Below are 14,450 nucleotides of genomic sequence, written 5' to 3' on the forward strand. Positions count from 1 at the left end.
TGGCTAATACACCTCTGACAAGCAGGAGGGGCCGCTACCTTATTCCAGCCCAGTGACTGCCAGCGAGGGGAAGTGCTGGAGCTCCCCAGCACCTGCCCGCCCCTGGAGCTGGCTTTGCACTGGGAGCTGGGAGAGTCTCCTCGGGTGTGTGGCTTTGGGTTTTTGGAGCAGTGCAAAGGGGATATTCACACACACACACACACTCCCTCCCCCGGGCTAGAGCTGGGAATACAACAGGAGAGCGAGAGAATCCGAGCGGTAGCCCATCGCCTCATTATTTTGCGTGTGAAAGTCCGGCATCATTTATTCCGTCCTGCTGCACCTGGTACCTGCTCGGATCATGTCAGCTAAGCTTCTGGTGCTTTTCTTCCTCCTGGCAGTGTTTCAAGCCTGGTAAGTCTGCGCTGTGCAGCCCCTTCCCGTGTTTCCTCCCAGATGCTTCCATGTAATGTTTCTTGCTCATGCTGAAATATCATACGCACAGTTGGGAAAATACTTAGTCCGAGAGACACAGGAGGCTATTCCCCCCCCCCTTCTTTTGTCCCCGTTTTCCTCTGCACTATTTGTATTCTGCCTGCTCTGTAGTGTAGCTAAACTAGCTAGTTGCTATCAGCCCCCACCATCCCTCCATTCACTGTCATTAGCCGTCACCTCGGACAGGTTTTTGTACTCAGGATTGTAATATAAGGCTAGAGAAACGGAGATCCTTAGGCTTCTGCCAGGGAGTTGGATAAAATCTCTCCGCTTCACCTGGGTCTGCGAAAAGTTTCCCCATTACTTCGCTTGTTCTGGAATTAGCCGAGCCCCGAGGGTTGCCAACTGGATTCTCTCTGCAGCTGTACCCACTTAATAGACATGGCGCGGTTCTTTTATGTACTGTGCAGCGTGTGGCTTGGTCAAGAGTATCATTCAATCGGGGGTTTAGTCTTCAAAGTACCTGCCTCAAGGATTCAAGAAAGCCAAGGAAAGCAGGAGAGGGAAGGACGGGATGCTCTGGCCGGAGGCAGGTGAGCTCTGCCTAGGAAAGGTAACTCAGACAAGCCAACGACCAAGTCACCAAAAGGCTAGTGCAAGCTTCACTAGTTCTGTCCCTGCAACGGATGCAAACAGGTCCTCTGAATTTCTTGCGATGGTGATTTTTTCGGCAAGATCAAAGCGGTTTTTATTGCCTAAATTTCTCCTCTGAGGTTATCCACGGGGAGGTTTTCCGTTGATAATAGTATGAAGGGGTTATGATAATACCTTAATAATCACACAACCATCCACTGGGGAAACGTCACTATGGAAATGTCATCCTGGCCCTCCGGAGATTGTGCACTTTGTAAGTCTGCCCCTCCTTAGTCTGCTGGGAGCTGATCTCCAGCAGACCCTTCCTCACAGGAACACCCCTTGTTCACTTGAGTTCCGTTCAAATGAATTGGAGAACTGCAGGAGTAAGAGTTACTCAGGTGAGCAAGTGTTGCAGAATCGGGCTCTCCAAGGAAAGTTCAGGGCACTTAGCCACTCCCAGGATCAAGCCCTTAGTGACAGAGACTCCCCCTTGGTAGATTATTATTAATCTGTAATATTTAGTGCAACACTTGAAAACGTAGGTGATTGGCCAGTTCTTACAACAGAGACCAAAGGTTGAGACCTAAGAGGAGAAAAACGGACATGAAGAACTCTTCAGAAAACTCTGATGAGGAGAGCTGGGGTAAATACCCTGTCATTGACACGGCAGGGCTGGTGTGCAATCTGCATCGCGCATACTCTCAGTTTCAACTCCAACGTCCAGCCCAGCATTTCTCGCCGGCGAACTTTCTGGCAGACCCTTAGGTCTCCCGTGGACCGGCTGCTGGGAGTGCTGCCAGCGTCTCCCCTGAACACAGCACACTGAAGTGAAAAGGCGCAGACACACTGGGAGTTAACTTGCTCGCTTTCTCTCCCACGCACGCACACACTCAATCTCGTTCATAGTCATTTTCAACCTGAAATGCTGAATTCCTGATTACGTGGACATTCAGACTTTTTCTCTGTAAACCAAACCCTGGGGAGAGAGAGTGCTTCTCAAACCCCTTCTCCGCTCACCTCACTCATTCCCCGCAGACACAATTTTTCCTCCAACCTCCCCCACCCCAGCCCATGGTTACCTCATTGTTTATTACTGTCAGCTCTTCAGAGCAGATGGCAAGATCTAGAAACTGAGGCTCCAGGCAACTTTTACCCGTTAAAGAAAACGCCTTCCTATAGCATTTCAAGCTTCCTTCTCTGTTGTGTTTTTCTTGGGGAGTGCACCACGGTGTGGTTTGGTTTGCTCCTCTCACAGTAAAACCAAAAAAAAAGCGAGTGTTACATAATAAGAACTTGGAGGGGCGACAGCTCTGCTTTCCATTTCTCAACATAGGAAGAAAACAGCCCCTCTTTTCCTGTGGCTGTTGGAAAGTCTTGGAATGTGGTTGTCTCTCTTGGGAGTGGGGACTAAGCAGTTTAGCTATGACAGTGCATCCTAAATGCTCAGTAGGAGCCTATTGGTTTAGGAGCACATACATAAAGGTAATAAAAGTGCCTGTAAAGATATACATAATGCACATCACTGTAGTTAGCATGAATTACTCTGAAAATTTAGGTACCTCTCCCAACCTCCAGTTGCAATCAAGCATGGAGAAGAAAACACACACCTCCAGGATATAGCTTTCCGGGAAACTATTTACCGGAGGAAGAAGATTTAAAATATCTGGCAAGTGTTAGATTATTGTTCATTATGAGTTTTAAAGAAGCTAATATCTAAAATGTGAACCACTATACAAAATCAATGTGCTAGAATGAACATGGCCCTCATTTACACCCGTGCAACCTGATTCCTTTAATGGAATGGCAAGGGTACAGCTCAGGACAGAATTTGCCAAAAGGCCTGGTTTTCATTCATAATTCACCCAACAATGCAGATCATTAATTGCTAGACCCAAGAAATGTGTATCTAAAAATAGTGCATGTTTGAGAATCATTCTGAAAATGTTGCATTACAAATATTTGGCTTATCAGGAGTCTCAAAGGAAAAAAAAAAACCTTGGATTGAGTGACCGCAATGAGCAAGAGGAGCTGAAAGTTATAGCTTGTGCCCCAGGAAATAAAGTTTCATTATTTAAAATGCTTCCCTCTCCCACATTTAGTTCTATATCTTTCAGGCTTCATCCTACAAGTCTTCCACACATAGAACTCCCAGTAGCTCCATTTAGAAATAATTCTATATAGGCTTCACTTGAACAGGGAAAAAACTGCTCCCCCCCCCGCCCAAAAAAACCCCCTTTATATATGGTATATTCTTTGAAGGATTTGGAGAATGGTACCCTGAATAAAATCTTTATTCACTATGATAATTGTGGATGTTTTTCTATTTATACATGGTGCCCATCACAGACAATAAAAATAATAATCCACACCCCTCCCAAAGTACTCCTGAACCCACCAAAGAAGAAATACAAATAAATTCTAGACCTAATTCAACTCATCCCTTCATAAAAAGCCTGAGCAAAGAGTTTAGACTTGCAATGAGCCCCAGAAGATCAAGAAATTGGTACTGAAGGAATGGGAGAAAGCAAGTTTAAGAGTCTATAGCCTTGTCTTTATTTGGGGCTTGCACTGATGGGGCTTTACAGATAGCTCTAATCTGGGCAAATCTCTAATGTACATATGGCCTATGCATCTGATTCTCCACTGCTTTGCACCTTGCGTAGTCCTTCACACTTTGCAAAATGGGAGTAAAATTACACCAAATCAGAATGGCATATGCAAAGTAGAAGGCTATGGAGAATCAGGCCCAAAGTTTCACCACTGAGATCATCCTTCTTCCAGCTGCATATATGAAAATCTCATGACAGTCTGTGTCCCAGATGTTCTCAAATGTGATGGATAAAGTAGATGTGGTCTCTAAGATATTGAAACCCAAACCATAAGACTTTAGAGATTCAAGTCAACATTTTGCATTGCACTAAGAAAGCAACTGGTAGGACAGATGAAAATGGATTCCCATGTGTGAAAACAGTACTGTATGTTCAGCCACATTCTGTGCTAGCCATGGGTGCTGGAATAATTTTTATAGTGGGGGTTCTGAGAGCCATTAAACCAAACTGTAAACTCTGTATATAACGGAAACCACTTCAAGCCAGGGGGTGCAGCTGCACCTCCCGCATTCTTAGTTCCAGCACCACTGGCATTAGCTAAAGTTTCTGGACAATTATTAGTTGTCAACTTATTTTAATGCTTTAGTCACGTAACAAAGATAATCTACCTCTTGTAGAAAGAGGAATCTTAGCTCCTGAAATGCCCAAAGTACAGAACTATAAAACCAGAATGGCTTGGACTCTGAGATTCAAAGAGACTTATGCAACATATTTATGTACTTGTGATAATTCATATTACATTCAAGAAGTATCTTCTTAATTCTAACCCTTGTAATGCATTAAGTTCTGAAATTAAAAAAAAAAACATTGATAGCGTAATAATTTATTAATAGAATGAAATGATCAGGAAGTATTAAAAGAGCTGAATTTTTAATATTCTTATTAGCCTGCTGTGCAAGAGATGAATCAGCTGTGTTGAAGGAGTCAGTATAATACTACAGGATGTTTACCCACCTTAGAATTCTGTTACCAGTTACCCAGACACCAGTGAGTTACCAGTTACCTATCAGTTAATCTGCTGATTTTTCAAAAAAAGTGATCTAGTCTGCTCCCTGCATTAATCCACAGATTGAAGTTCCTATGAGAAATCAGTGGTGTGAGATGGATTATATAATTATTTTCAGTTCGTGCCCCTTACAAGGTCTCTTTCACTTCTGGCAATAAATGCCTCCTTTAACAAAATACTTCTAAAACTAGATAGCTGAAACAGAATAAAGAACCCAAACTTCTTGAGTGCCTGTTGAGATTTAGTTAATGTAAATTCAGATTTTATTTATGTAACATAACATTTTATTTTTGTATTGCAGTTCCAGAAAGGTTGAAGAGGATGAATATGAAGATGTAACAGGCAACCAGAAATGGGTATTAGCTCCAAAAACTCAAGACACAGATGCGACTCTCATATTAAACAAGTTGCTGAGGGAATATGACAAAAAGCTACGGCCAGACATTGGAAGTGAGTCCTCTGTTTCTTTCTGTAGAAAAGATACACCAATATCTAGATAGAAATATTTTGTGTTTCTATTAATGATGGGCTTGATTTGCAAAGATAAGATCTGGATCCAAACTTTGACGAAGTTCAGGAATGTTCAGGTCCAGGCTTTTGGTTCAGGCTCAGTTCTAATGTAGGTATTCAATCCTAGCATTTTATAGCAATTTACAAATACTAATTCTCACAGCACCCTTTGGAGGAAGCTTAACATGATTAGAGCTGTTTTACAGAGGGGAAGTTTGGTGGACAGAAATATTAAATGGCTTGTCCAGGATTATATGACTGGTCATTGGCAGAGTCAGGAATATATTTATTTCCATTTGAGTACACAAGACAAAAAAGCTCTCTGTGTATCCTGACAAATGATTAAAACAGCAGTCCGCAAACCCAACAAAAACAGCAACAGAAGCCCAGCGGACTCATATCCAGCCCCCTTCCAACAGTGCTGTATAACTAAATAAGTTCCCTTGCCAAGGGGCCTCCTGCAGCTCAGAAGGAGGGGGCTGGATTTGCCTCCGAGAAGATGAAAGGGCAGCTTGTGGGGGGTTTCCTAAATCTTCCAATCAGAAACGAGGGGAAATGTCTCCCGGGTGATCAGATGGAATGTGGGAGTCTAGTGGCAATATGGATATGTGATGGGAATTGGATTAGATAAGAACCAACAGATATCTTTCTATAATCAATTCTTTTGACTCATTTGCCTGTATACAGCAAGACTTTTTTCTTCCATAACAATATCATATATATATATATATAGTTCTAGCTCCCATTTTACCATCCCTTATGGTTATGCACACTTTGAGAGAGAGAGATAAAGAGTCAATTTATCTTTTTAATTTCCCTCTCCTCATGTATAGGTAGAGGAACAAAAACGGTGAGGGAATTAACCTAAAATGCCCAACGGTACATGCTCTACTATTGATAGATTTTTACAGAGAAATCAGGGAGATAATCTTTACCCCGGAGTACAAACAGAAATGCAGTGACAGCAAGTGTATTTAATGTACCCTCTAGAAGTTCTCTGTTTTGGTCAGTTTAGAGATGAGTAGGAGCTCCCTGTGCTCAGTCCTTATTGTAATTAGAAGTGCCAACCAGCTAGGCACTAGTACAATTCTAATAAAATCTATCCCATACTACTAGAACATCTCTGCATAGGGTTCTTTAATTAGTAATTACAGTGATATTTCCATCATGTTGGAAAAGAGCATAACTGATAGAAGTTTGTGCTTGTACTGTACAGCAACAGTTAATCTTTCCATCTCCCTAATTTGCTAGACTGGTTTCAGCAAATCTTTAATACCCGATGGAATCATGTTCTTCCGAGCTGCAGCAGGAACAAGTTTCCCAGCCATCAGTAACATCAAGAAATGTTGGGACTGATAGTTCAGTTTGCTTTCTACAACCTGTCCTCAGATCACTAACTTTGGAGATAAATCATTTCTCCGACACAGACCCGAATGAACAGGATAAACGATGATATGCTTCTGGGGGGGTGAGATAATAATTCAGAATCGGGGAGTGAGCCTCCATAAGATTAGTAGTGGTCATATATTTTCTCCAACATTGAAAAGGTCATTTATTGCCTAAATAATTCCCATTATCTCTCCCCCTAAACAGTCACAAATCTTGTTTTCGATAAAGTAGTTGCATTACACAGCATGGGATAAAGCATTTACAGTTCTGGATTCTGTCAATTGAGTTTATGTATTGGGTTCTCATAATTTCAGTCCTGCAACAAAGTACTCCCTGACCATTAATTAACTTACCCTCCCACCAGCCCTGTGATGAAGGGAAGTAATATTGCTATTTTACAGATGAGGCACTTGCCCAAGGTCAAACAAGAAGAACAAGAGGGAGGATCAGATATTGAACCCAAGCCTCTGCATCCCAGGCCAGTACTGCAATATCACCCCTTCCTCTCCCATAGAGCACAGTCATGGGTGGCTTTACTAAGCCAGAGCATACAAAGCTCCTAATGTCAAAGTGTGTGAACTAAGGAAAAGAGCTAAGCTAAATTTTCTCTTAAGAGCTTCCAAAGATAAACATTTTGCTTGAGATAGATAAATGTAGTATATAAATCCTCCTACCTTAACTGTGGTATCTGTCTCAAAGGCATCAGGGGGTAAAATGCATTAGACATCATGGGGCATAAAAGAGAAAGCACACAGTTTGGAATATTAAGAAAAAATTGGAGTTACATAAGATACTGACAGGTTTCAGAGTAACAGCCGTGTTAGTCTGTATTCGCAAAAAGAAAAGGAGTACTTGTGGCACCTTAGAGACTAACCAATTTATTTGAGCATAAGCTCTCGTGAGCTACAGCTCACTTCATCGGATGCATACTGTGGAAACTGCAGAAGACATTATATACACAGAGTCCGATGAAGTGAGCTGTAGCTCATGAAAGCTTATGCTCAAATAAATTGGTTAGTCTCTAAGGTGCCACAAGTACTCCTTTTCTTTTTTTGATAAGATACTGAATATACCACTGGGTCGAATACAATGTTCAGTATCCAAGCGGAAGTTAAACTGACGATAGACACAGAGTTAAATCTGTACTGGGGTACAACAGACTACTCATCAGGGGCTTTTCATTTGTTCAACATTTCCTATGTTTAATAGAGCAGTGGCTACTCACCATTCTATGCAACTTTGCTCTCTACTTGGTTATTCCAGTTCTTTATGCCAAGGCCAAGATTTTTGATAATAGAGCCCTAAAATTAGGCTCTTTAATAGGTGGTCTGATTGTCAAAAGTGCTAAGTACCCAATAGCTCCCAGGGAAGTTAATGGGAGCTGCTGGTGGTCTGAATTTCAAAAGTGCCAGACAATGTCTTCAGGGACCTATTTAGGTGGACTTTGGCACCTAAACTTGGGCACCCATATTTGAAATTCTCATTCCAAAAGCAGAGGGAGAAGAGGATTGTAAGTGGAAGAAGGTTATGTGTGTGTGATTGGCACAGCATAAAGCTCATACAGTGAAATGATCTATGGTCTTATACTCTGCCCATGGGCTCTGAGTTCCCACATGACATATTTCAAGTGTTTTAATACTCAAACTGTCACATTGCATCCCAGCCAGGAATAATGCCCTTATTAAGTGACCTGCAGGGGATCTAAATGCACAGGAGGCTAACACTGCTGGAAAATATGGCAAAGTCACTATCTTTCCAAACCCACCCTCAGAGCTGTGAGACAGGACAACATGTCTGCAGGCACTGGATCTAGGTGAGGGGAAGTGTCTGACGCAGGCATTAGGCAGAGGTGCTACAGGGCATCACCTCTCTGATGCTTTTACAGGAGGTATCTAAATCAAAGGTACCACTTGGGACTTCATAATAAAAGCAATACTGTACTAGTGGTACATCTGACCCTAGTCTCCTATTGCTGCACACTTGGGAGAGGTTTAAGCATCACAGCTTCCAAAGGTTTGGGTTTTAACTGTTGTATTTGGCAGTTTTCCCATTATGTCAGAGCAATAATTATTTTCTGAATAGAAAAAAAGAACATCCTAAATTAACAGTTTATAGCAGAGGACTGATAAAAATGTCTAGCATCTGGGCCACACACTTACTCCTAGCCACAGTCATGGGACTAACAATACCTGCTCTGGGGCAAGTTATTGGTGCAAACAGTACCAAGCTTAAGGAGCAGGATGCCTTGGCTCTTACCTGGAAAGTGCCTCCACCGTGCTTTGAAGCCTCTCCCACAGCCGGATGCTCAAGGGCCTGCTCCAAATCCCACTAAAATCAAAGGAAAATCTCCCATTTACTGCGGTGGGCTTTGCATCAAGCCCTAATGGCTAGAGTCACAAAGGGACTTAGGCACTACAATGCTTGGTATCCCTTGGTATCCTGCTGCCTAGTGGAATTCCCAGTCCCAAGCTCAGTAGCCAGGTTCCCCAGGCATTGTGTGGGGAGAGCTGGGCCTCTAAAAATGGAATTCACTGAAGCCAGCAAGCTGATTTCTGCCATTAGGCACACACAAACTAAATCCTGAGGCTGCTGAGTTGCTTGGCACCCCAAGTTCATGCCTAAGCCCTGGTAGGATTGTCAAACTAGGCATTTCCCCATCTACCTTGCTTGCAGGGCTTGAGTCAATAGGCAGACTCTGAGCATACCTAATCCTCACAAAGGATGATAGGGGATGAGAAGTTTGGGGGCTGGCTGGCATGTGTGTCCCACTATTATACCCAATAGTCAGGGCACTTACCTGGGATGTGGGAGATCAAGTGCAAAGCCCTAAACTGCCTCATGTGGACCCTCCATCTCCCAGGCAGGTGCCCTAACCACCAGGCTATGATATAGTTCGGGGGGCTCCCAGTCCCTCCTCTTGAAGCTGTTCCACTCTCACTGTTCATTAATGCAGGGACTTGACACTGACTCACCCCCATCCTAGTGCCCTCACCTCGGCACTATTGGTTATAATGGATGGTGGCTCTCTTAACAAGAAAGGGCTGATTTGGCTCAGGTGCCTAACTCCAGGAGAGGGTTCACATCTGTGAATCCTGATCAGAGACTGGTACCTCCTTCTGGCCTGTTGGTTAGTTCCCTAAATCCCTTGGGGAATCTGGGCCGTAAGCACCACCCCTTCCTTAGCATTTCATTCCTGGCTAGCTTAGGTGGCTCCCTGCTCAGCATTCTGACATCCCTTTCTTAGCATCTAACTCTTCCCAGACAATGCATAGGGAGCCTAGGTGTCTAACTCAGGGCTGTCAATTCCATGCATAGGAGTTAGGCATTGCCACACTGAGCACTGCAACACTTAAATCCCCTTTGAGACTCTAGCCCAAGTGCATATCTGGTTATGGAGTAAGGTCAGACCTTACCAGAGGAACAGGATTTTCCCCAACATACAGGATTAAGCTCTGACATTTAGTTTGAGTATAAATATTGGCCCTAATATGAGTTAACTTCATATTTGTTTATCTAACAACAAGTGAAATAACTGACAAAGCAATAGGCCACTGAGTGAGATTTACAATAATGCAGCCTGAAATCCAGACAGCCTAAACCTCACTTATACCCCATTAATTGGTCACATTTTGTCATTCCCATAGAGGTTTTTAATCAAACAATACTAACTTGCCTACTAATATAGCTAATATTTTTAAACACCAAAGAAACTCAGTAGCACATGACAAAAGATATGCCCTTTGAAATTAGTTTATTTTAATGTCACTTTATTTCCCATCATCTTATGTCCAGTTTAGTCCGTGACTGGTTTTCAATTTTTAGAAGTGTCTGGAAAAATGAAAGAAAAGGAGGACTTGTGGCACCTTAGAAACTAACACATTTATTTGAGCATAAGCTTTTGTGAGCTCACTTCATCGGATGCATCTCTAAGATGCCACAAGTCCTCCTTTTCTTTTTGCGAATACAGACTAACACGGGTGCTACTCTGAAACCTGGAAAAATGAAGCTAGTTTTATTATATTGTTTAGATCTCATTTTTACATGTAAAAAGTTCATCTTGGACACACATGCAGAGATCAGAGAAGGCTTCATTGCTTCAGAAGTATAATTTGTTACACCTTACAGGGAGAGTCACTGTGTTCTCTGAAGTAATTTTATATCTAGAAGATAACATGCTGTCTGTTTCTTTTATGGTTGGTGAAAGTCATACAAGGGAGAAACTTCACATAATAGGACTTGCTCAGTATGCAGTGGGGCATGTAGTGCTCCTCCCTAACCACAGGAAGTCTGTGTGGGCAGGAGGAGAGAGTGAGGGGCAAAGGAAGGATGAGAATAAGAGATAAGAGGAAAGGGATGTGAGAGGACAAAAGAGAGAAGGTAAGGACAAAAAAAAAAAAAGAGAGAAACTGTGGATGTTGCAAGAAAGAGAGGAGATTGAGAATGGTGTGAGGGGAACAGGGGCAGGCAGAAGAGAAGATAGTAGAGAGAGCACCTCCAAGTGAGAAAGGAGGGTAGGGTCAGGAACATCTCATCACCTCTCCAAGTTTACAACATAGAGGTGTTCCATAACATTTGACAGTAACATCCGCTCAAACTGTGTATGTTTTTAACATTGGCCCACAGAAAGATCCCCGATGCACCCAGACTTGTGGCTTAAAAAAGCAAATTGAGCCTCTTGCTACTCTCCAGAGCCCTTAGCCTCCCATCCATTTCTAACACTGCAGTAATGACTATCTAGTGCTACCTGCCAGGGTGATGTAGCTGGACCCTCATGAGGGCCTATGCATCTTCCATTCTTCCCCCTCACCTGAGGCCACTGTACATTTATAAGAGTTGTATGTGATTCTTTTCACGTCTACTTCTTCACCACTGCTGATGAGACCACAGGTTTCTCATGATTACTTTGATTTCATCTCGAGTACCTGGTGTTTCTATAGCCTGAAAAATAATATTACCTCTCTTGACTTGAGCAGTTAACCAATATATGGGGTCCTACAGGTTGTTTCTCTTAGGAGGAGAAGTTGATGCTGGAGTCAGGTATTTCTTTGATACAACCCTGTTTATTTACAAAGAATGTACATTGAACAAAGCAGAAATCAAACATCAGAAGACAGTCTCTTTGCTTATAATTCCAAGCCTCTTTCAGACCAGCACTCTACCCCAAAAGGTCTCCCTCGCTAGGGTTTTTCTCAGGCCTACACTCCCAGTGGTTGTCCTGATGTCACCTTGGCTTTCTGCTGCTTCTCTGTGAGCTTCTCTGGTGCATCTCTTCTCACACAAAGCTCCACCAAAAACAAAACACATTCTTCCCACAGTGAAACCCCTCTCCACACATAGCTCAGATGTGGCCTGTAGTTTGGGTAGTAGCTCTTCTTGTTTCAGTTCTCTCATTCCATAAATGATCTTAATGGTTTTGTATATTTTGCATGGATGAAGGGTTGCTGTTACATCCACCAGCTTCAAGGAGATTTCACTCAAATCCCAGGACAGCAATAACATCAGCGGGAGCGTTAAGTGTGCTACTGTGTGCAGCAAAAATCTTTGAATTCGTAGATGGAACAGAAACCACGGAGGACTGATGATATGGCACCCCCAAATTATAAGAATGTCCAAATGTTCTGTGGTCTGCTTGAATCTTCTTTGGGGCAGAGGGGAACCCTGTCTGGGAAACAGCTTGAAGAGAGATGGGGAGAATGGTCAGTGTTAGAGAGCTTATTCCTTCACTCTCCCACTTCCCTGGTCCTTCTCACATGAACAGAGAGCAACAATACCCGAAGTCCGAAGGTGCAAACAATCCGATGTTTATTGGGGTGAACTTCCAGCAAGCTTAAATACAAGTTCCTTTTCCTTATTTCCGAATCCCAACTTACTTCCTGTTTGCCCCTAATTTATATAGTAATATTCTTAGCTATACCTTAACCAATCATGTTCCTGAAATTTAACTAACCAATCCTAACATATTGTAACATGATTATGTAACCAATTATATCCCACCACCTTAATTAGTTTTCACCCAGCAAAATTAATGATACAGCAGACAGGAACAATCACAGAACCAGACAGAGATTATACAGACAAACAATAGCAAAGTGGGAACTATAATGGCAAGACAATACAGAAGTGAGGATTTCACATCCCAGTATTGATAAGTGAGTTCTTGCCAGACAGGATGCTATCAAACTAAGTTTTCTTTTACATTTTCTAGGCACTTCCCTTTCTCTGGAGCTGATAGGCACTATCAGGACAGGATTGTATTCCTAACAGCCCAATAGCACCTTCTTTCAATGTGACTACTTTGGAATGTGAGGATGTGACCAGTCGCTTCCCAGCTTATGGCTGCCTCTGTCGCTTAGCCAAAGGCCTTAGCCTAAGAACAGGGCCCCAGACTGTCACACTAAGAGAAGGACCTTACATTGGCAGACAGTGATTTTGATTCTTTCTTTTATACCTCTAACTAGCCAAGTGATAAGAATACACCTAAATTCTTAAAGTACAGGCCTTTACAGACAGGCCTGAATATCTATATCCTAACAGTCAGTAGGAATGGAGGGAGAGGAGATCTAGGATAAAAAACCCAAGCATTTACACCTGTGAAGAGCAAATCTATAACACCATTCTGGGTTTCTATGACACCACACAAGCTCCCTGAACTCTTGTTTCGCCTTTTGTCTCAGGTCAGAAAAAAATCTTCAACAGCATTATTGGTTCTTTAATGCTCATACACTCAAGTTATTCTACATATGGGCCAATGATTTCTGTCAACAAAGCTTCTTACAAATTTAAGAAGCTTATATAACTATTAGCATACACCCCTATAACTATTAGCAGACAACCTTCATAAAACCCAATGGACTTCAGTGGGCCACTGTGCAGGCACAATTCTGTGCACATGCCGTCAATTGCAGGATGGGAGTCTTGTGTCCTAAGCCAGCAAACACTTGTGCTCATGCTTAACTTTCCTCAAGTCAGTTGAGCTGCCCACGTGAGTAAAGGTAACCACATGCAAAAGAAATACATAAATAATAAGACCTAGCTCTTATGTACGCATTTGCAGGACTGGAGCCTTATTCATGGCTCCTGTCCAGAGATAAACCTTTCTTAGAAGAACTAAGGGGCTCAAATCCCTCCACTCTGAAATGGAGATTAGAACATATCTCCTCATTACATTAGTGAGCAAGATTGCCCATTCCGCACTCAGTCTGGGCTGTAAAGTGGGCATGTAATTTTTCTGTTATGTTGAAGTATGAATGAAGACACTGAATGGATTTTTCCCCTAAATGTTTCCCTCTCTTTAAAAAAAAATGTAATGCAAGGAAAATGAATTACATGTTTTACAAACTATAAAATGACAATTACTGCTATACATAACAGGAATCAGATCTGCCCAAATGGGAGGAAATAGAAGACCTAACAGACACAGACTGTCTGTAAGAGTCTCTCTGATTAGTGACAATGGGTAGGCACTTCTCTATGAGCCTAGCACTTTCACCAGAGGAAAAACAGATCTGAGCAGAAAAGAAGGGCTTGCAAGATGGGAGTTGTTTTCTGGCATGTATTAAACAGTTATTGTTGTTTTAAATTACAATATTGTTTATATGTTAATTTGAGGGATTTTTTATGGGGCCTTCCTTCTTCTGTAAAGGAGACACTAGCAGGGAGGAAAGCCCTGATCCTGCAGTCAGGTGTGAGCCCTGTGGCCAATAGGATACTCTGTGAGCTCTAGGGTCCGTATGTGTGGATTCACATGCAGGACTTGGTAGACATTTATCCACATGCTTAACTTCTATTCACCTTCTTAAAGTTTCTTTGTTTAAAACTCTAAAGCTGACAGGAGACTTATACAAAATAAGAGATTATGATTATCCTGTTGAAGGAATTACCTAACA

General features: G+C 42.4%; 1 protein-coding gene across 1 annotated transcript in view; it reads left to right on the forward strand.

The window, feature by feature from the left end:
- Positions 1-340: 340 nt before the first annotated feature.
- Positions 341-14,450, forward strand: part of GABRG3 (gamma-aminobutyric acid type A receptor subunit gamma3) — a 536,650-nt gene continuing 522,540 nt past the window's right edge. Inside the window, exons 1-2 of the mRNA XM_077807124.1 lie at positions 341-393; positions 4,967-5,115. Coding sequence (XP_077663250.1) covers positions 341-393; positions 4,967-5,115 — 202 coding nt within the window. The remainder of the gene's footprint in view (positions 394-4,966; positions 5,116-14,450) is intronic.

The sequence above is a fragment of the Eretmochelys imbricata genome, chromosome 1 (assembly GCF_965152235.1).
Source record: "Eretmochelys imbricata isolate rEreImb1 chromosome 1, rEreImb1.hap1, whole genome shotgun sequence".
NCBI classification, from domain to species: domain Eukaryota; kingdom Metazoa; phylum Chordata; order Testudines; family Cheloniidae; genus Eretmochelys; species Eretmochelys imbricata.